This window comes from Dipteris shenzhenensis, chromosome 22, assembly GCF_047967505.1.
Source record: "Dipteris shenzhenensis isolate YYH24624 ecotype China chromosome 22, Dip_SZ_1.0, whole genome shotgun sequence".
NCBI lineage: Eukaryota > Viridiplantae > Streptophyta > Polypodiopsida > Gleicheniales > Dipteridaceae > Dipteris > Dipteris shenzhenensis.
Genome location: NC_141617.1, coordinates 21,382,567 through 21,403,857, shown reverse-complemented (window position 1 = coordinate 21,403,857; position 21,291 = coordinate 21,382,567). Strand labels below are relative to the sequence as shown.

The window sequence follows — 21,291 nt, the reverse complement described above, 5'->3', positions numbered from 1 at the left end:
AGGTAAAATTGTCATACTTTGAATAGAGAAGGATGGAAATGCACAAGGCAATCTCTAAGCTTGATAGCAAGGTCAATTTTGCATCATATTTTTTAAAAAGTTAGAATTAAAGTTGTAAGAGAATAGAGCTGATTAATTGATTGAAGGATTTTTATCTGCATGATCATAAATACCATATGTGAATGCATGATTTTGGCTAGTGTGATACCAAGAAGTTGCTATTTTTTAATATATTAACTTTATAAGCTAAGCATTATAGAGACTCTTATAAATTTTACAATCTTTAGGACCCCTAATTCATAAATTTCAAACCAATGCATATTCAAACTTTCTTTGCTTTTATAGTAGAGCTGTACTTTGAAAACACCATGTCATTGATTATAAACCAACAGATTTGTAAAACGCAAATTATGACTTGCCACCATCAACAATGATGGCATTTTAAATATTTCCATAGCAATAATTAATGCAAAGTATTATTTTTTGATCTTGCCCAATGTGTACTAATCAACTTTGATTCATTAGGTAGATCCCATACCAGCAATGTTGATCTAGATCCAATTTTCTATTAGTACAAACATGCCACTAGATTAGAACATATAAAGTTTTATTTTAATGCTAGCAAATTGGGTGATAATAAACAACCCATTTTCTCTATTTGACTTCATGAAGAGAAATGTCACTAGGTCTCTTTTGAAGCCATTTTCTTAGTATAATTTTTAAGTCTCACCGATGGAATGATATAATAACTAGCTAGCCTTCCTGTATGCTTCTTTGTGAAATCTCATACAAATTAGCAATCCATGAGGCACGGAATAAAATTTTTGTCTTTACTCTACCTTTACCCTTTAAGATCATTGTAAGGCTCTATAAAAAGAGCTCTATAATAAAGTGCCTTCATGAATCTTGAGAAAAATGCCCTAAACTTTCATCAAGTCTTCAGTACAGGGTATACTACCTAGATGTGATTTTTCTTTACATGAAAATATGGAAGGAGAAAGGCGTTATAAGCTGGCTTTTATAGGAAAACATAGATTTACAAATCTATAGTTTTAGCTATGTTAGTACTATTTGTGTGTTTATTAATGATTGAAATGACACCGCTATCTCAATACAGCTGACTATTTAGGGTTATATAACTATTGAAATGAAATCCATATCTCAACGCAACTCAAAATTGCACAACTAACTTTAGTGGATGAAAATCTCAATGGCGCATGGTAGAAATATTTATAGAATATATGCCTCTCCCAATGGGGCCCCTTGGTGTGAATAAACCTGTATATTAATTAATTACTGTGTGCATGGATGGAGAAATCAACCTAAGGCGAGGGGTGCGATGGCAAAATATTTAATCTAAGGCGAGGTTGCATGCGATTGATGTGACAGTGGCTTCTTCGAGAAGCCACCATATCTCAAAGGTTCTGTCGCGGCATATAAGAGGGGAAGGGGGGCTGATAGACAGGGAGGGCGGCTATGAAGCCCTCCCTTCACAAGCAGAAAGAAGGAGAGGAGGGGGAAGAGAATAGTGGGAGGGAGGAGTGGTGAGGAGGGAGAAAGCCGTTGAGGAGGAAGAGGAAGGGGGAGAGAGAGTGGAAGAGTGGGAAGGAGGAGGAGGGGAGGAAGGAAGAGGAGGGAGGGAAGGAAGTAGGAGGGGAGGAGGAAGGAGCGATGAGGAGCAAGGAGGGAGGGAGGAGCAGTGAGGAGGGAGAAAGAGAGAGTGGATCAGGAGGGAGAGAGCGGTTGGTGAGAGCTTTGAGCGGTGAGGAGGACAACAGCCACGATGGAGGGAAGCGATTGTGAATAAATTTGAGTGTTTTAGCTTAGGTTAATCGGGAAAGGGGGTGGCAGAGTGTGGTAGATTAATTAATCAATAGGTTTTAGGCACAAGAGCGACTAGAGCATGAATAGAAAAGGCAATAAAATCATTCATCTTAAGTTTCAGCATCATAATTTGTAATACGCGACCTTTGTTTATCACCATTTGGCTATGAGCAAAATCTAATTCTATTTGAAATAAACATCATAAAGATAATTTATGCTATTAAAAAATGAGCCTTCTTCTTCATATGGGGATTGGGGGGGCATGTTATACACAATCCAACATTAGGATTGCCACATCAAACTTGTTCCAATTCTTTCCATGAAATAGAGTTGTCCTTGATTGACTATAGCTAATAGCTTCAATGAATATAATTATTAAGTCTCCTAAAACCGACAGAAAATGACTTCGGCGGCCACCCTAGTGGCCATTTGGCAAGACATCATCTTCAAGTTATGCACTACCTAGGAGCGTGGCACTCTAGGATCGAGATTTATAGTTGAAAGGTAGGACCACTTCTACAAGGCTTCGCCTGCATGGATTTCTTACACTTCCTCTGGTGCCCTAGGAATAGGTTGTGTTTTCTAAACATCCTTGCATTGTATGGAGGCTAGAAGCATGAGGTTTTTCAAGCATTACTTTTCTCAGGAAAAAAGAAAGTCTCAAACAACAAATGGTACATAATGATACACTATCAAGGGTTATAGATAAACAAAGCAAGAAAAATGTGGGAAAAGCAACCAACCATCTAGTTGTTATAACAATAGGATATATGAGCAAATAGCAATCGAGGATCCTACTGAGAATTTGAAGCTTTTGATAGTTTCACCCTTCGGAGTCACCCACCGCCCTAAAGAGAGATAAAATTGGATTTCACTATGTTGGTAGGCCACCAACTGTCTGCTATATGAAAGATACATAAAAATATGTCCACATCAAAGATAGCAAGCTTGAGCTTAAAAATAAAAACAACAAACTTGAAGTCCCAACAATCTTTTGAATATATCCACAAGTGCCTTTTTTTAATTTGCTTTCAAAAAGAAGACCCAATCTCTCCTCAAGTTAAGTCTAGCAATTGAGGATGGAGACCTACCCATGCAAGGTTGTTGATTGGTTTCTTAGATAACTTGATGGTATTATAGGTTAGGAACCGATGATATTCCCATGGTGGAATGATACCAAAAGTTGGCTATTGACTTATTTGGAGCTTAGACTTTAGGATTTCGGGAAATATAGATTTAACAAAAGATAAACGTAAAAATGCCTTGGACTAAGTAGGATTGGATAAGTTAGGCTAGATTTCCCCTTGCTTGCCTACGGTAAGCATGTTGGTTTACAACTTTGTAGAGCTTAGCTCATTTCTTTCTTTGCAGTTTATGATCCAAAGTATAATTATTGATTAACTTGGTCCAAATATTATGTCTCAATTAGAGCTCCATAGGCAATCTCTCTAAGACTTTCACACATTGAGTTAGTTAGGATGACAAGCCTTATTGGTTGCAGAAGCATGCTTTTGAATTGAATAAAGTTTGATGTGTTGGAAACATTTGGCGTATCCACCATTGAGGGCCAAGGACAAGCTTGCTCATAGCACTCCCAAAGTTGAAGATGCAGATCAAGGATGTTAAGGAGACATTGTTGTCATACTCCCATTCGAAGGTGAAAGCATGGTTGCTATCTGATGGGTGGCATAAAGGCACACTCTAAACAATGTGATTGTGATGGATAAAAATGAAAGGACAAAGCTATCCAGTGTGACCCATGTTTTAATCCAATGATTTTAGACAATGATGGTAAAGTAGAATGGCAATGCATGTGCATATTGCAAAAAAAGATTGGATATTTGCATAGGGTTGTTGGAACAACGCTTATGGCATCCTAGGGCATTTGTATAGGGTTGTTGGAGAAAGTATATGACACCTATTTCATTTGCATAGGGTCGTTGAAGAAAGTCTATGACCCTCTACTAAAAGATGAAAAAAACTTTAATGAAGATGCTATTTTTGAAATAGATTGAGTTGGTGATATCAATGAAAGTGGGTCCATGATTTAAAGGTGTCCTAAAAAGGAAAAGCAAACATTTGTAAGGAGTCTTTGTGTGGTGTAGTAATGTGGTGGACATCCAAGGCCCACCATGACCCTTGAGAACCATGAGTGGTACAAGATCTATAGATTGTGTGCAACACATGAGCATGAATAATTGGAATTGAATCCCAAATCAAACCTTAAGGGGTGTGCTAAAATGTGAGCCCTAGATAATACCTCATTTGGAGTTATTTTGGTGCAATGAATTCAACTTGTAGAAGACATTGTCCAATAACAGATGAGGCTAGCATGTAGTTGAGACTGTTGTTGATAAGGGAGAAAAATAATTGCTACTTAGATTATACTACATAGCATGCTTCCTTTTTTAGGAGTTTAGAAGCAAAATATGATACAATTGATTTCCTCAACTCTTTATTTTGCAATAATAATGACATTTCTACACAAGAATATGTTAGGTATATGTGTAACCAATTATGTTTAAGGCATATCATTAAGATTGATTGCAAACTTCATATTTGTAAATTTGACATTTTTTAAAAGATCTGAAGTAGTAATATTTTGTTTTAATTAAGTTTAAAACAACCATGCTACACCATGATAATAGATGAAGATATCCTTAATCATGATGAGGTCATGCCATCCGCACCCACTGGCTAAGCATCCAACCACTAGTATAACTAATCTTAAGTTCTACCCCTATGATAAGGACTTTTGTCCCTTTAATTATGCTTTACTAATTAGTATTACATGTATTTTGGAGCGTTTGGATTATTCTAAATCCTTTACCAATCATATTTATTCATCAACTATACTTGGGATACCCCTTTAGATCCTATCATATCAACTATAATTGTGACACCCTTTCCTATTCTATCGGTCTAGCTTGCTTCAAGTCATTTATTCACACTTATTCTTTTTAAAAAACTTATCAAATTAGCCACACCCTCCCTCTCCTAACATTAGGAAATTCCTCCTCCCTTGGTCTACCTTCTAGCCATATCTTCAAGACTGTGTACGGTCCCATGACAAAGACAAAGTATATGTAGTGGAGTGATCACATGGGCCCCTCATAGTAGAAATTATCTGATGCAACAAGCTCAAAAGAGTGCCACCTGCCTCCATGGGCATTTAAATGGTCCTTTGGACACTTTAACTAATGAAGAGATATTCAACTCATAGCCATGCCATTCAATATCTCTACTATATGGCCTCTGTATGGCTAGAGGTTACCCACTTGCCTTAAGGAGTCAAAATGTGTAGTTGGGTGCAAAGACATGCAAAATTCAATGGCCAATAATTTCCAAGGAGTAAAGTTACTCATGAAATTTTGTGGCCATGAACTTCCCATGCTCTGACTCAACCCCTCCAGAACTCGGCATGTTTATATAGATTTGGCGAACTCTGGGGGCCTCTTAGCCACCCTTAGGATTGGATACTGCTAGAGGGCTCGAGAAATGCAATTGTGCAAGGTGAGTCATCGGTTGCAGTTCTTTGTAATGCTACACGACAACAAGGTTTTGCCTCGGTGTCACGTCGAGGAGGCAGCATCACTCATTTGATGTGGATCTTTCCTGGCTTGCAAGTGTTTTTGAAGCAGATTTGGGAGATTGGGAGCGCCATGGCAATTGCGTAGACTCGAAAAGGACGAAGATTGGAACATAGCTCCAGGTGAACGAGGCGTTTAATGTTATTGGTGGGTGAAAGAGTGAGATGTGGTGGGAGGCAAGGCAATGCGACTAGGGGCGATGCGAGATTGCAAGTTTTCTCACCCCCACACCTAAGCACGCTATGCTTTGACAAGCTATACAGAAGGTGAGCTTCTGGGGAAATCGAACCCTAGGGCAGGCAGCTCAGGGGGGCGAACACCTGAACAGCGCAAGCCTCAAGGCTTATAGGGATAAGAAAAAAGGAAAACGGGGGAGGGGGCAGGGGCGGGGGGGGGGAAGGGGAGGGCCACGTAGGACGACGCGCGTGAAGCCGTCTTGTTCAAGAAGAAGAAGAAGGGGCGGCTGCTGACGTGGAGGAGGCAGGGGCGTGGGGGGAGGGGGCGGGCCACGTAGGACGACGCGCGTGAACCCGTCTTGTTCAATTGAGCTAAGAAGAAGATCATTTTGCTTATCGTTGCAGCAGCAGCAGTCGCCATAGCCTCATCTTGCCCATTCGCCATCGAAAATCTCTCCATCTTCGCAGTTCAGATCATCCTCGCACTCATCACCTCCTTCCATTCTGGTTTTCCATCTTTTTTCCGCTCATCATCGACCACAGCATCGATGCATTTCGTGCTTTCTGCTTCACCCTCTCACATGGTGTTTCCCTTTCGCAGCTTCGCCCTTCGCGGGAGCCGCAACTCGTCCACGAATCTCCTGCTTGCTATCCGTCACAATGTGCCTGTGCTGCTCAACTTGAACTATTCAGTACATGCAGGTTTCCTCGAGCGCTCAAAATCCACAACACGCTGTGCTATCTTCTGTTGAGAGTCCATACAATCAAAGCTACTTGTGCGGATAGTGGTCGAGCACCAACTTTTATTGCTGTCCTGACAATGGTGGTTATGCGTGTTGCTTGCATTCCACCCACCAGTGGAGAGGCCTTGTCATTCTCTTTCCTTGCGTCTAAGGTATCATCTTTGGCTCCATTTTGTGGTTTCGCTTCTTCAGAGCACTTGCTCGAAGAATCTCTCGTAGCCTTCGTTGAAGCTTTGCAGTTCATTTTTCTGAATCATGCTGATAATTCTTCGCAGTAATCATGGTCTATGGAGCTCTCTACCTACTCAATTCTTGCCCTCCAACTGATCCATTGCGTGCAGCAGGCAAAGCGTAATGTGGCCGTTGCCTTCTTTTTCGCTGGATCTTCATTGCCGCCAGGACGCACGCGAAGGGAGATGCATTCCTATATCAGTATCGGACGTGTGTGATCTCAAAGTTCTTCCTGCAGAATTCTTGTACTGTAAAATCCAGGAAGGAAGGACTCCAAAGTTGATTATGTTCACGCATGCTATTATTAGCATTTTGGCAATGACCGACAGGACTGATACAGGCATCGATATTCACAGGCATCGACATGTGCTTTGATTCTTGCGGTGGATTCTCTCGTGCATCGTCTGTCTTCGAATGGCCGAGGGTGGTGCTCGGACAGCAATCCGTGGACGCTTTAACTGTGCTTCAAAAGCTCAACCAAAGACCAGTTTCTCGGGAAAGGAACACTAGTTTTGCGGGATAGGAATTGAATGTACAAGTTCGCCACATTTTTTCAAACTTCCTTCATGCATGATTCTGCGGGTAATGGACAAGTTCGGCAGGAAGCGTATGACGGCACACAATGCAGAGGATCACGCCGCTTGAAACCGAACACCAACAAGAAACGTAAAGCTCAACAGTCCGTAATGCGAGCTTCCGGGACAAGTTAATCAGATCTGCAGCATTTTGCCTTATCGCAGGACGTGGATACGCGTTTTTGAACGTACTCCACCAGGGACATGCTACCGCATGCTGTCGAACGTTGGATTTTGAGGACGCATTTTTGTAAGAATGGGCGCCGGGGAAGAGTTTCAGAGGCAAGTGTCTCTACCGGAGCTATGTCGCGGTGCTTTCGAACCTTTGCGAAGTGCCATTCCCTCCGAGCTATTGGCAGGATGCCAGAGGCAAGAGCAGGAAGATGGAGATAAGGAAGCAGTCTTGGAACACATCATTTTGGATATGACGGGGACTCCTGTCGCGGAGGAGGATGCTGGAGATGCAGCTCTACAGCGAACTCTCCGCCGTACCAAACGTCTTCTGAGACGCACAAACAGCGTCCTATTCTTTCGTCTCGTGATCATGGTATACCACTCGTTATCATGCGATGCTCCTTGCTTCTTTGAAGCAAGAATCTATGCCTCCCTGAGGATGCTGTATCAACAGTCCCACTTTGGTCCGTATGTATGATACAGAGAAGCATGTTCCTTGTTCACTGTGCGATTGCTACGATTCCTTCCTGCATTTTGAGTTGTCTATAATCTCTTTGTGGGCTTGCAGACAATTGTAAGTGTAAGAGGCTGAGATGCGCAGATACGTTTTGTCTTTTGAAAACACTTGCGATGCTTTTTCCTTTGCATCCTGTAAGACAAGATAGTGTGTTAATGCGCCCCTGCTTTTTTTTCCTTAGAAATGCTCCACGAATTGGTTCGATTCTGAAGATACGGTCGAAGACGTAAATCGTAAGCACGTCTCGTCCTGCGCATGTTGAACTCCACGTGCTCTGCTATCGATTTGAGGATAATAGTGTTTAGATTAACAATTCGTTGAGCATCGAATGGCGTCGCCCATGCCTGTTCCGGCCCCCGGGTCTCCTTTCCGATGCCCATCCTTTGACGTTTCCGATTTGGAAAGAAGTAACTCTTGTGTTGCATACCTGTACATCTGATGCTAATTTGCAGAGCCAGTAAGTGTTTTACCCTCGAGTCTCACTTCTTTGAGCCAAGCCACAATGACAGTCGATCGTTTTATGCTGCGATGGGAGCCATTTGCATGTGTATGTGCGAATATGTAGGTCCAGGAGCATTTCACCTTGTGGGCAGAGGAAGTTTGGCCTTCGTCTATACCTGATAGCGGATCAACTGAGCTACTAAGCCGTTAAAAGTCCGCCAAACGAATTGGGTAATGCGTTGAGAGCGACATTTGAGTCTTGCAAGAACACTTTTTTCTGGTTGCATGTGGTTTTAACTATGCTGTGATGTGAAGACTGGGGTTCATTCAAGATCATGAAGATAGCTTTAAAGATACAAACCACAGCATTAGTATTTTAAAGATGGCTTAAAAGTTTTTTTCCTTCTGCTCACCAAAGGAGAGACGGTGCTCGCCAGCCTTTATTCCTAGGGTGGTTAGCCCGTAAAAGATCAACTAGTTACCAAAGAGGTGGCCTGACGAAACAAAGTGCACACTGCCCAAGGCCTATCCCTGCAAGACCAGGAAGAGGGTTACATACACAAACACTGATTCACATCTTACTGACCCGGATCTAAGGACTTCCTTAAACTGACCCTCTGCCTGGGCAGCTTAAAAGTTATCAACCATGGGTGTTTCAGCATTCTCACCCTGAGCAGAGAACAGAGATGTAGCAACCCAATGTTTTTGACTCCCTCGGGAAGATGTTCCTTGGCATCCTTGACCATGGGTGGGAAATACAGCCTGTATTTTTATATTTATTTTTCCAAGATCGATAGGGGTGTGATAGGGGAGTTCCTTGAAGCATACTTTGGGGCTATGCCACGTATGGAGTTGCTGTGCTTTCTCATGACATGAATTGTTTATCTGGCATTTCAACGTGCTGTTTAGGTTTTTTCTTACTAAAATTCCTTTGACAAGATCTCATGGTAATAAATGTTTTAGTGAAGATGTAATGCCACATATCTCAAAACTCTAATTCTGTTAACGTCTTATTATCTGTCTCCATTGCAACATAGTTTCAGTGGCACATTTTCCTGTTGCCAACGTGGATACTTCTGTTTTCAACATGCTACTAGCTGATTCTGCAAGTACGTCATTTCTCTTGCCTGGTGAGGACTTACACTGGAATTTTCTGCAGGTTCTAGTGGCATGCATGTTGATAGTTACAACTCTTCTCACATGGAACTTCACAAAGACTTTCAGTGGACGCTCGATTAGTAACCTGTCATTCGTCCTACGTCGTCAGATACTGCACAGCAGTCTAAATTCCATATCTTTTGTTCTTACCCAGGCCCATACTTTATCTCTTGCTGTTAATGCCATGCACCGGCAAGTTTTGCTCAAACATGGTAATGACACATGGTCAAACATCGAGGAGGAGGTATTGATTTTACCTTCTCCAACCATGACACCCTTGGTTTTGACAGTCCTTATTCATAGACTGGTTAGTAGTGAAATACTAGAAATCACACTTGTAACTGAGAGGCTCCGCATTTGGAATTAATATATTGCAGTGTCGTATAATTTTGCAAGAGTCACTACAATTCCCTGCTTTAATGCTAATGGACCCTTGGGTATTGACAGTTGCAGAGCATCAACTGGGATTTCTTTCGAACTGAAAAGCAGCTGAGCTCTGTTGCTTTCATTAGCCAGGAAGGCCATGTCACTGACTTCACCAGAGAAGTTAATAATTTGGAGTATCTTTTCTTTGTAAATAAATCCATTGCTGGGAAGAAAGCCATATGGTACTCTCAGGTAAATAGTTAAGTCTCTGAATGCACTTTTTAGTAGGCTCAGTACAGAATTCTAAGCTTTGCACGAGTACAGGTTGCTTTTGGGTTTCATCTCCATCTCATTGATTTTGACTGACTTCATTAACTGCCAAGTTTTGAGCTTCCTTTTCATACTAAGATGGCCCAAGTATCACTTTTCACTGAAAAAGGTTCACTAATCAGAAAGATGCCTTTAGAATTGACTGTGCTAATGCATTTTGCCCTTTCCATGATGGCAACCAATGTCTTCTTCTGCACAAACTCTAGATTAAGTTTCTTTGCTGCTACTATTGTAAGAGCAGCAAACTCAGGTTTAACAAGTCTCCCGCAAACAATATATTATGTCCTTTTCTGCTAGTAGTGCAGAAGCAATAGCCAGCAATTTACTACTTTGAAATTTGGAACATCATTGTATGTGTTCTTTCTGCAGCTCGATTTAATACTTGAAATTTGGTCAACAAGCATCTGTATTTTCCTTCAGTCGACTTCTCCAACTGCCCAGTTTTCACTGAAATTCAGGGCATTGATAACTGCATCACCAGTGTCTGTATATGCTGACAGCTCCTGTTGTTTGACATTGCTTGATGAGCACAAGAAAGGTTTCTATGTCAGGCTGCCTCGAAATTTAGCTCTATCTTATCCTGGGAAAGAACAAGTGCTTTGTATTTTCAAGGGCAAGATTCTTCGCAGTAGAGATGTGTTTGACAGATTCACATTTTTTGTGCCCGTTAACAGTTTTTTATTATTTGGATTTCGATTGAATTATCCCTGTTCTTGTGTCCTGAAGATGATTGAATGTATCGTTCTCGACCAGGTTGTTATTTATGCTGATGTGCTACTGCTCTGACCAGCTTGTGACGGGCTCGCTAAATGGGACTGGGTTGCAGCCTCCATCAAAAACATCAGCTCGACCCTACCAAGATGGATTCATAGATGAGATTGTGGCACATCATGATGTGGTAGACTTCTCGTCTGTTCTCTTAATACCTGTGTTATATTATGCACACAATTGTATTTCTGTGCAGCTATGATAATCAAATGATTGAAAAAACTATATAGGGATTCGAAGTGTAATTAAGCAGGAAAAATAAGCTAAGATAGTGGGGTTTGGGGGTGTTCCATAAAAGAGGGCTAAAAAGGAGGATGTGACAAAAGAGCCACATACGCATCACATACACTCATTTATGTTTTGATGTGACATCTCCACCCCTAATCTACTCAAGCTTTTAAACTTCTTGACTCACATTTGCTCCTCACTCCCCTTCCTCGTACCCTCTTCTCCAGAACTCCCTTTCCCTCTCTTACATTGGTATCAGAGCTCTTTGAATGTTCTTTCATGTCCTGCCCTGCTCTCCTTATTCCTTCAATTCTTCTGTGTGGGCATCATTCTTAGATGTGAGCTGAAGGAACAACCTGCACTGGCAAATCGGGTTACCCCTAGTGAATGGAAGACTGCCCATTATTACGAGAATTTAGCTATGCTCCAACCACCCCTCAGGTCTCAAAACATGGATGACTAGCTCACTAAATTGATTCGGCCCAGCGATTCCCCATTTGATGCTACGTCCCAGTTCAAAGAGAAGAAACTGTGTATTGACTCTAGGGCTTGAAATAAATTGACCGTTAAGAACCAGAACTCGACAGGTGGATGATCTACTTGATATGATGAGAGGCACGAAAGTATTCAGCAAGATAGATCTTAAGTTAGGTTATCACTAAGTGAGGATAAGGAAGATGAGATACACAAGAAGGCTTTTCGTACACCAACCAACTTTTTTGTATGGCCAACGAGGAGCATAAGGATCAATTTAACAAAGTCGTGAAAGTACTTCGAGAAAATGCTAATCACATTCTTGCATCTGTCTTCTACACTCATACTTGCATTGCATACTCTGACAAGAACAAGTCGGGGACTTCGTCGATCATCGATCTTTGAACCTGCAGCTCTTATTGCTCTAGTTTTGATCTGTGCAAGCAAACCATCCCAGTACATAGGTACAACCCACGTACCAAAAGTGAATAGCACCATAATCCTCGATAAAGAAATCGACAGTGTTGTGCAATCCTAAGGACAGCCGAGATGCTACTAGGCACCATGCTTCCAAGGTCTGTTTAAGAATCTTTGCATCTCGCAGTATCCAATCTCGTGGCCTTAGCTCCACTCTTGATTACTCCCAGATTATTCGAACCACCAAGTTGCTCTGGATGTGAATCTTCCACAGAGGGTGCTTGCTTCTGTTGACCTTACTCGATTCCCTAAAACTCAGAATGGACAGTCTAGCAGCCATGACAAGGAAATAAAGGGCTCAGGAGAAGTACATCTATTTGAATTTGGATCACCCGCCTCGCAAGGATACCTGTCCTTCAAACGTAGAGCTGATTTCTACAAGCTTGAACTGAGATCTCCTTTCACAAGGTTCTCACCTTGAGCTTCCAACACTTGTGAGTCTTCCTTAGGGCTTTGATGCCATGTTAGAAAATAGAGGTGGAGATTGCTTGCTACACTCCCTGCAGCAGCGGAAAGCATATGCGCAAAACCCACATACTGCTAATTCAAATCACACTTGTTTCCTTAATGTGTACAAGTGCATATATATGTGTGTGTGTGTGTGTGTAGAGAGAGAGAGAGAGAGAGAGAGAGAGAGAGAGAGAGAGATTGAACTATTCTCAAGGTAGTAGAAACCATATATATATATTGTTCCAAAGTTGGACCAAAACCATGTACAAACGGTGTGCACAGTGTGCCCCGATCTAGCAGCATGGTGCTGCCTTGATATGGACCACTGTGACTCCAAGACTGTTCTCCTACCTCCTTGTGGCACCTTCAAAACACGCGTGTGTGATGTGTTGGCAGTCCAAACTAAGGCTCCATAGACCCTGCAAAGTGAATACGGAAAGCCCCAATGGCATGGCAGCTCTGTTCTTTGTGTCTGCAGACACTCCTTTGTCTTCGCCTTGTGCCTGGCTGCCACATGGAAGCGCTGTTCCTTTGCCTGTCTGCTCCAGTCTTTCTTCCTCCCAACCAGCAGATCCACTCCAAACTGGTCCTGGATGCTGTGCAGGTCAACAGACCTGTTTGCTGCCCTCTGACATGGCCCTGGCATCCCCGCCTTGCTGGCTGGTGCTGACTGGGTCGCATTCTTGTGACAGCTGTCCGTGCTATCTATGCTGTCCGCATGGCAGCTTGCATGCTGGCCATGTGGAAGCTCGCATACCATCCCAAATATGCAGCTCTCAAACCTAGTTGGTACAGTCTCTGCATGTCTAGTCTGGAGCTGCTGAACTTGAACCAATAGGGCAGCTACACTTTCTTGTAATTGAGAGATTTGCTGCTGTAGGAGTTCAGTTTTTGGTTGTGAATTGTGAGAAGGAAAGTTTGATGCATCCATATGCCCTATATGTGAAGTGGGACGAGCTGCAAGAGGTCATGGCGAAGACATAACGTGAGTCTTACAGCAAGAGCACGAAGTGTTAACCTCTAGGCTATACCATCGTGCTCGGAGGGTTTTGGCTGCTTCTTGGAAATACTCATCTTGGAAAGGGAAAGTGTGGAGCAGGGGATGGCAGAATAGGATGAAACCAACTGTGGAAATTTGGCAAAGAGGGCACTACGTGCGAGTGGAACTGGTGTCGAAGCACGTGAAGGAGTATTTGTGAACCCGACAGTCCGGAAGTTGGATGTTGGGTATGGTGATGATATTTGTAAGGGGATGTATCTTGGAGAGGTAGCATTGTGTTATATGACATGTGCAAGGGTTGTACAACATTGTGGCAATTTGCAAAGATTGGTAGGTTGCTATACGGCAGACAAAGAGAGACTGCTATAGGTCGGAGTGAGCAGAGGTAGAGGTGGTGGTGCTCTATGGTTAGGTAGGTAAGGAGAGGCTGTCGTACGGCGAGGCACAAGGGAGAAGTTGCTATCCTTGTGGCAAATCTTAAATTGAAATTTTTGTAAGATTTCAGGGTTTAGTTGCTTGCAACTGTCCTCCAATGTGGGAGGTAGGCCTGTATGTCCCTCAAAGGGTGCCCTCGTAGACATATATATATTGTTTCACATAGGGTGGGTGCTTGGTGCCCATTTGGTCACGAAGCGGTGTGACCCATCACCAAAGGGGTGTGCATCCTTTTTAAGCACCCATTCGTGCGCATCACGTGAAGTATCCCTTTAAAGGGGTGTGTCCTTTTGTAAGGGTGTGTCTCTTCGTGAAAAAGGTAATGTCTTCGTGAAATTGCATCCTTCCAATGTATGAGCATGTCTTTTTGTGAACGGGTGTGACCCTTAGTATGAAGGGTTGTGCGGCTTAATAAGGTAAATCACAAAGAAGGGGTGTGATCCTTCATGAAAAGGTGTGTATCTTGGATGAAAGGGTGTGACCTTTCATTGTTGCAGGTGTGCCTTGGTTGAAGGGATATGTCTCTTCATGAAGGAATGTGCCTATTCAACAAAAAAAAGCATCTTGAGGCCTAGGACAGCCCAAGCATGTGAAGGGGACAAGTACTGTTGTGTTGATTCACGGATGTTAGGGTAGGGAGAGGCCGCTATGGAATCATGTTGGCTGGTTGTTGAAAATTTTCTCACTCCTTTTCTCCATCTCTTCCATGTGTAAATGTGTGGGGCCCCTTCTAGCATGGGCGGGTATCAGGTGGAGAATAAAAGGTGGGGCATTTCTTTTTAGCAGGATGAGTTTACTCCAAGAACACTATAAAAATCCTAGTAATATAATATCATTGATGGTAGCAGAAAGAAGACTGTAATGATAGCAGAATAAGAAACTATTTTATTGCACAGAATGTCTGAAGTGTATGATCCATACAATGCCTATTGTAATAGAAGTGAAGAGCCACACATGAAAACATGTGTGCTCCACGTGTGTGTGCATGAACAGGTGTGTACCTATCCCTTGATGGGAAGGTACATTACAATGTAATGAATAGAAGTCCTCTTTTTAAGCGTATGCCTTTTGCAGAAGAGTTGTGGCTCTTGTGAAGTGTTGTGCCTCATGGGAAGTAACATGTTGAAAGGGTATACCCTTCCACATAAGTGTAAGGCTAAGGAAAGGAATACGTCATGGATCGTAACTAATAGTATGATTTATCTTCAGTTTGATCATTACATGCATCAGAGATAGCAATGATACCTGCAAGCCATGGTATTTGAAATGTGAATGCGTATAGTGTGTTTGAACCAAGTGTCAATGTATTGACATATTTATGTGATCTTTGTGAATGTGATTTGGATGCCCTGTTATTTTAAATGCTTTCTTATCACCAAATGACTTGCTTACAATAACTTCTCTCGTGAATGAAGGTGTGGAGCATGGAAACTGGAGGATCGCAGGAACAGTTTGTTTCTCCCGCAGTTCCTGTGACAAATCCACAGACGAAACAATTTCTGGGCATGACTGTTGTGACCGCTACATATGGACCTCTACATCAGTACTTGTCTACAATTGATCTGATGGGAGGTTATCTCTACTTTTTCCGGTATGGATGTCTGGTATTGGCCATAAGTAATGTGTATAATATCAATGAGGATATAAAGTGTGAATATTTTTTACTGACCTCAACACACTAATATATCTGTTTAATGTCTAACCACAGGAGGAATGCATCTGGTGCCTCAAATCTTATTGCAACCTCATATGACATTCCAAATGACTTTTCAGTAGAGCCTAAAAAGGCATCAAACCCATTTGTTGCAGAAGCAGCTGGATATCTTGAGTCAACTTATGGTAACTTATTGCTGCTGCAGAATGAGACACATGCAGAAAGTGTGAGCCTGAATGGGAGGCTGTTCTACATTGACACCATGCCACTCACGAATCACTTCCAATTCCTTAATCTAGTATGTTCCTTTGTGCTTCTGTGATTGAATACAACGTGCCATGCTTCATAATTGATATTTTCTTAGGGTGATGTTCAACTTTTTAGCAGTTTCTAGCTGTGCCAATATGAGTTTTGATTGCATTTATCTTGTAAAAGACTGCGGTCATCATAGTTCCCAGAACAAGCGTCATGGGTGAGATGGATGCAAGAAGCAGAACAGTCATCAAAGTGTCAGTGGGTGCAGCCATGGGAATATTCGTGATTGGCTTTGTACTCATATGCTTCCTCACAAGGAGAATGAGCACACAGATGCAGCTAAGGCAAGAACTCATTCGCCAGCTTGTAGCGAAGCACAAGGCAGAACAGTCTAGCAATTACAAAAGTCAGTTCCTGGCCAATATGAGGTCAGTTTCTAACCTTGTTTTGTAGATGGATATGGCTGTGATTGTGGACTTCTTTTACCAGAGCTAATGATAGTACGAATTTCATTAAGCTTGTGGATTGGAAGTTTTGGTTTAGTGGCATATAACTTAGACTGCACCAGTTGTTTGATTGAAGCTAAGTGAGTGCTGTGATGCCACTGCTTACCATCTGCAGCAATGATTGAAGAGGCTGATTTGCATAGCTGTCTTATTTTTGCAGTCATGAAATGAGGACGCCAATGGCAGGCATCATTGGGCTTTTAGATATTCTTGCTTGTGATACTTTAACTCCCGATCAGGAGATATCAGTAGCTCAGATCCGTCGATGTGCAACAGGATTGCTTACTCTCGTTAACAATGTCTTAGATATAAGCAAGGTGAAGTGATAGCATCTTCCTTCACCTTAGCAGATTCTTCTTTTAAAGACAGCCTGATTGCATTGATTGGATGTGAAAATTTAAATGTATTGCTGTGGCAGGTAGAAGCTGGTAAAATGGAGCTGAAAGTGGCACCATTCAATCTATTGGATGAACTGGAGTCTTTGGTGGATATGTTTGCTGCACAGTCATTAGGATCCAAGGTTGATGTTACATTAGATTTGTCAGGTCAGCAAAGCTCTGCTCCTATGCACAGCACATGCAGCCTTTTGCAATTGGCCTGGTAAAAGAGTTTTAAGGTGGTGATTGCAGGAAGCTTTCCAATTGTGAATATTTAATATGAAACGTTTCCATGGACATGACTTTTTTTAATAAAAAATGACTCAAGTTACTGATAAGATTGATATTTGTGATATGAACCTTCATAGATTTTAACAGGCTCTACAGTGGACTTATCTTTTCGTCTGATGTGCAGATGATATCCCTCAAGCTTTAAAAGGCGATGTTACCTGCATCCGGAAAATTTTCAGCAATTTGCTGTCTAATTCTGTCAAGTTCACAGCAAGCGGCCATATCTTGATCCGTGGTTGGACAGACCAGTCTCTTCTGTCTGTCTCAAGAAAAAGTATCGATGTTCCTTTTCAGGATGCTGGAGATGCTTTGAAAGGATTGGGCAACCGCCGTCACAGGTCTGCAAGCTCAGAGTCACACAAAGACGAGGAAAAGATTGTATTAGTATTTGAAGTTGATGATACTGGTATGCTATTTCTGAAGTCCAAGTTGGTGTGTTTGTTGATCTGCTGTGTTCGAAAGGCTTGCTTCTTGCTTATATGTTTAGCTGTTTCTGTGTCGGAGGCATGACTTGATAGAGGGTCCTTAGCATTAAAGCACGAATGGCTAACGTTTTGAGACATTAGGAACCTTGACCAGACCTGATCAGATAAAATTTTGGTGGGATCAGAGGCCGGTATGCAAGCCAAGGTCACCTGTAGTGGTACACAAAGCCCAAACATCGACTGGGTTATAGCCAACTGAGGCTTCCAACTATAGAAGCAAAGGTGCACTAAGATGAACAGGTAAACTAGGCCAAGCCTTTTTAGATGGACATGTTGACTGGCTGATCAGCCTGACAAGAAATCAGCCAAGTCAGGAGCTGAGCTGCAGTATTCATCCTAGGAGTTGGCACATCCATGATTTTCTATCAGGCTTCAGAGCTGCAATACAATGGAATTCATACTTTTGCATGTGACAGAGAGAGCTGAATCTTGATTGCAGCATACAGCTGGGATCTGAGTTGGGGTAGTTTAGTTTAGAGAATATTGGTTTTAGTGTTGCTTATACCACAAACAACCTCAAGAGAGGACCACAGGGAAACCATTTTTGAGAAAGCTCGTTTAATAAGCATGGCTGTTAATGGGAAAAATGAAGCTAGAAGGCTTGGGTCAGGTGGCATGGGTAGGCCAGAAAAAATCCAGACTATTTCGTCAAACTGAATAGGAAGATGTTTATGGTGAACTACTCAGGTATCCTGTTGGGAATTACAATGTAGTACCACCTTGCGCACTGTCAGTCTCCTTCAGGTTGTATTGAAGGCTATGTTTTTTAAGCCTTATATTTGCTTTGTTTCAAAGATTGAGGTATTTTCTCTTTTTAAGAAGTGTTATGCACCTGCTCTCTCTCTGAACAGGATATGTGCATTTATAGGATGTTAATCTGAACCTGTTTAAAATCCAAACATGTTATGGGAAGTCTCTTTACAGATCATTTCTTACGACAGATGACAATGAAAGCAGCAAACAACTAGCTCCACTTTTGTGAGCTTTAGTTTTTGATGAAATACTATTGTTGCTGCAGGGTGTGGTATTCCAACAGCTCTGCAGGAAACAGTGTTTGATCGATTCGTTCAAGCAGATTCTTCTACAACAAGAAGTCATGGAGGCTCAGGTCTGGGCCTCTCCATTGTGAGATCTCTTGTAAACATGATGGGAGGAGATGTGCAAATAACTCCCAAGTCAGGACCGGGTACGAGGATGCGATTTCACTTGGTACTAGACAGAGTCAGTCACCCTGAGGATGCTACACTGGAGTCCTGTGTCGAACGGCCTCGCAGCTCAATCTCTCATGATGGGCTCAGTGCTTTGCTAGGGTCCCCTATGAAAAGGTTGGAAGCAGTCAGGATACCTTCACCGGAATTTCTTCACCGAACACGTGTGCTGGTTGCTTTACCAGAGACTGTTACCAAAACTGTCACCGTGCACTGGCTTGAAGGAAGGGGAGTGAGAGTCACTTCTGTGAACATATGGGAAGATATTATCCCTACACTGTGTAAACTATGTAAGACAGCTTTGACAGATTGCAACTCCTTGGCATCATTAGGGCCACTGGAAAAGAAGGGCGGCTCGTGTATGTATACAGAGTCTCCAGCGTCACCCTTTGCATTACCTAGTGGTGGTTCTAGCAGTTGTGTTTCAGAAATTACCCTTGAGAGTAGCCGATGCCCTGTTCTGGCCTTGATTGATGTGGCACTAATGCCTTGTCATATGCCACAAGCCCAGAAGCCTAGTTGGAATGAAGGGCTTGCTAGCTTCAAGGAGGCTTCTTTGAGGGGGTTAGACCCTGCAAAGATCCCAACTGATTTGCAAATTGTTATGGATGCCCTGCAACAAGTTCAGGTTAAGCATGATGTTCTGGTAGCCTGGGTTGCAGCTCCTGACATTGGACCTTGTCTCAAGCAAGCTTTACTATCTGTGTCTTCTTCTATAGTTTTGAAAAAGCCACTTCATTGCAGTCGGATGAGACGATTACTTGCTCTCTTGGCAGACATAGGAAAGCTAGACCAAACTCATTCTGAATCCTTGAGCTATCAATCTAGCAATCCATCTACTCCTCGACTCACTGGTGCAAGTAGTCCTCTGAAGGAAGCTACCACTACATACAATCCTTTACATTCTACAACAGTAAATGTCTCAGATTATATTAGTCGTGATCAGGATCACATGTATCAAGATGAACATATTGACATGAAGCAAGATTGTAATGTAAATTATGAAGATCAGGGTGCCACATCATTTCAAATGGACGGCATGGGGCATGCACCTGGGCAAGGTTATATATCAAGTATCCTACCGGGCACAGCTACAACCGCTGGTTTTCCTCAATCTTCTTTACAAGAACGGCTCTTTATAAGGCTATCCCCTAACAGTGGCCTTGGTCCTGACGACAGTCCAAGTACCCCAGAGTCTCCAACCAGTGGATTGATCACTCCAGAGGGTGCTAATTCCACTGCTGATGGTGTACAGGAGATCAAAAGGGACATCACATATTCTAGAGAGTTGGAGAACGAGTGGAAAGGTCCTGTTATCGACCTCAGAATCCCACATACTGGAAAGGCAACCTCAAAACCTGTAAAGAGTTGCTACATTCCTGATCAGACAACAAGTGAGAGCCCTTCGACAACTGAGCCTCCTAGTCCTCCAGGCAGCAACATGTTCGCAGGGCCAGGGCCTGGTGCACTTGCCAGCATGCACATCCTATTAGTAGAAGACACCCCTGTCCTTCAGCGTCTGGCAAGCATGATGCTTAGAAAGCTTGGAGCTGAGGTTACTGTTGTTGGTGATGGCCTTCAAGCTGTAGAGGCTGTTGCCCAGGTTGTTAAGTCTAATGAGACCACCGGTGCTACTGATGGAACGATTGTACAGGAACCTTCATACAAGAATTTTGATCTCATTCTTATGGACTGTGCTGTAAGTAGCCTCATCCTATATATATAGCCTATGAGTTTCCTGCATTCAAGGTCCTTGCTTTCAAGTTTTAAAGTTCTGCAGTGCTATTTGAAGCTCTTGGATTTTCCATTTGCTAGTTTCAAGGTCTCAGGCCTAACGATTGAATCTAATACATTGATGCAACAGATGCCAGTCATGGATGGTTATGGTGCAACGAGAACAATCAGAGATGCTGAAATCAATACAGGCAGACATATTCCCATTGTTGCACTCACGGCACATGCTTTGGCTAGCGATGAAGAAAAATGCCTCGCTGTTGGCATGGATGCCTATTTGACCAAACCAATAAATTGTAAACAATTGGTCTCAACAGTGCAAAGGTTGGTGTTCAGGGAAAACCATCAATTGTAATTTATGCATAGGCTATATAACATAGCTCAGATCACCATTTTTTCATGGACCCAACATCCCCAATTCGGTCCAGTTATAACCACAAAAGTGGATGTAACACTACATCAAAAAGGTTGAGCCATTTTTGCTGATCCTATTCCATCCATAATCCTGGGATGTGTGCCATGCTTTTGCATATCTGAATGTGAACTAAGATATTGGGGTGCTTGATACAATCACAGCCTGGGATATGAGTTGAATCTGTGGGCCAGCTGCCATAATTTAGTTATAAATCCTTAGGCTTCCAATAGATAGATAGATAGATAGATAGATAGATAGAGAGAGAGAGAGAGAGAGAGAGAGAGAGAGAGAGAGGTTTATTACTGTTTGCATAAGACCAAAAACGAATTGAAACTAACATAAGAGTACCCTCCACCCTCAGGCGTGATGAAGTCTTGAGTTGGCCCATTGTGGTTCGTATTGCATGGGA

The 21,291-nt window shown here is 42.5% G+C and overlaps 1 protein-coding gene across 3 annotated transcripts; it reads left to right on the top strand.

Annotated features, from left to right (window-relative positions):
• The first annotated feature begins 5,991 nt into the window (after positions 1–5,991).
• LOC147887866 (histidine kinase 1-like) lies at positions 5,992–20,958 on the top strand. Of its 3 annotated transcripts, XM_087393138.1 has the most exons (14): positions 5,992–6,174; positions 6,293–6,485; positions 6,678–7,686; positions 9,431–9,673; positions 9,877–10,047; positions 10,916–11,023; positions 15,373–15,548; positions 15,666–15,909; positions 16,047–16,294; positions 16,533–16,689; positions 16,791–16,917; positions 17,165–17,446; positions 18,544–20,432; positions 20,598–20,958. In XM_087393138.1, exons 3-14 carry the CDS (start codon positions 7,396–7,398, stop codon positions 20,820–20,822), a joined length of 4,161 nt encoding a protein of 1,386 aa, XP_087249264.1. In that variant the 5' UTR covers positions 5,992–6,174; positions 6,293–6,485; positions 6,678–7,395; the 3' UTR covers positions 20,823–20,958. The 3 variants fall into 3 exon arrangements, with proteins under 3 accessions (XP_087249264.1, XP_087249261.1, XP_087249263.1); XM_087393135.1 differs by having other exon boundaries at positions 5,992–6,485; XM_087393137.1 differs by having other exon boundaries at positions 5,992–6,485; positions 6,609–7,686.
• The last annotated feature ends 333 nt before the right edge of the window (positions 20,959–21,291 follow it).

Bases quoted from the DNA above. Each gene is read 5' to 3' on its own strand.
- LOC147887866 (XM_087393138.1), top strand. From the start codon at position 7,396: ATGGGCGCCGGGGAAGAGTTTCAGAGGCAAGTGTCTCTACCGGAGCTA. The intron at 15,910-16,046 runs GTATGTTCCTTT...ATCTTGTAAAAG, and splicing joins ACTTCCAATTCCTTAATCTA to ACTGCGGTCATCATAGTTCC. The intron at 16,918-17,164 runs GTCAGCAAAGCT...TCTGATGTGCAG, and splicing joins TGTTACATTAGATTTGTCAG to ATGATATCCCTCAAGCTTTA.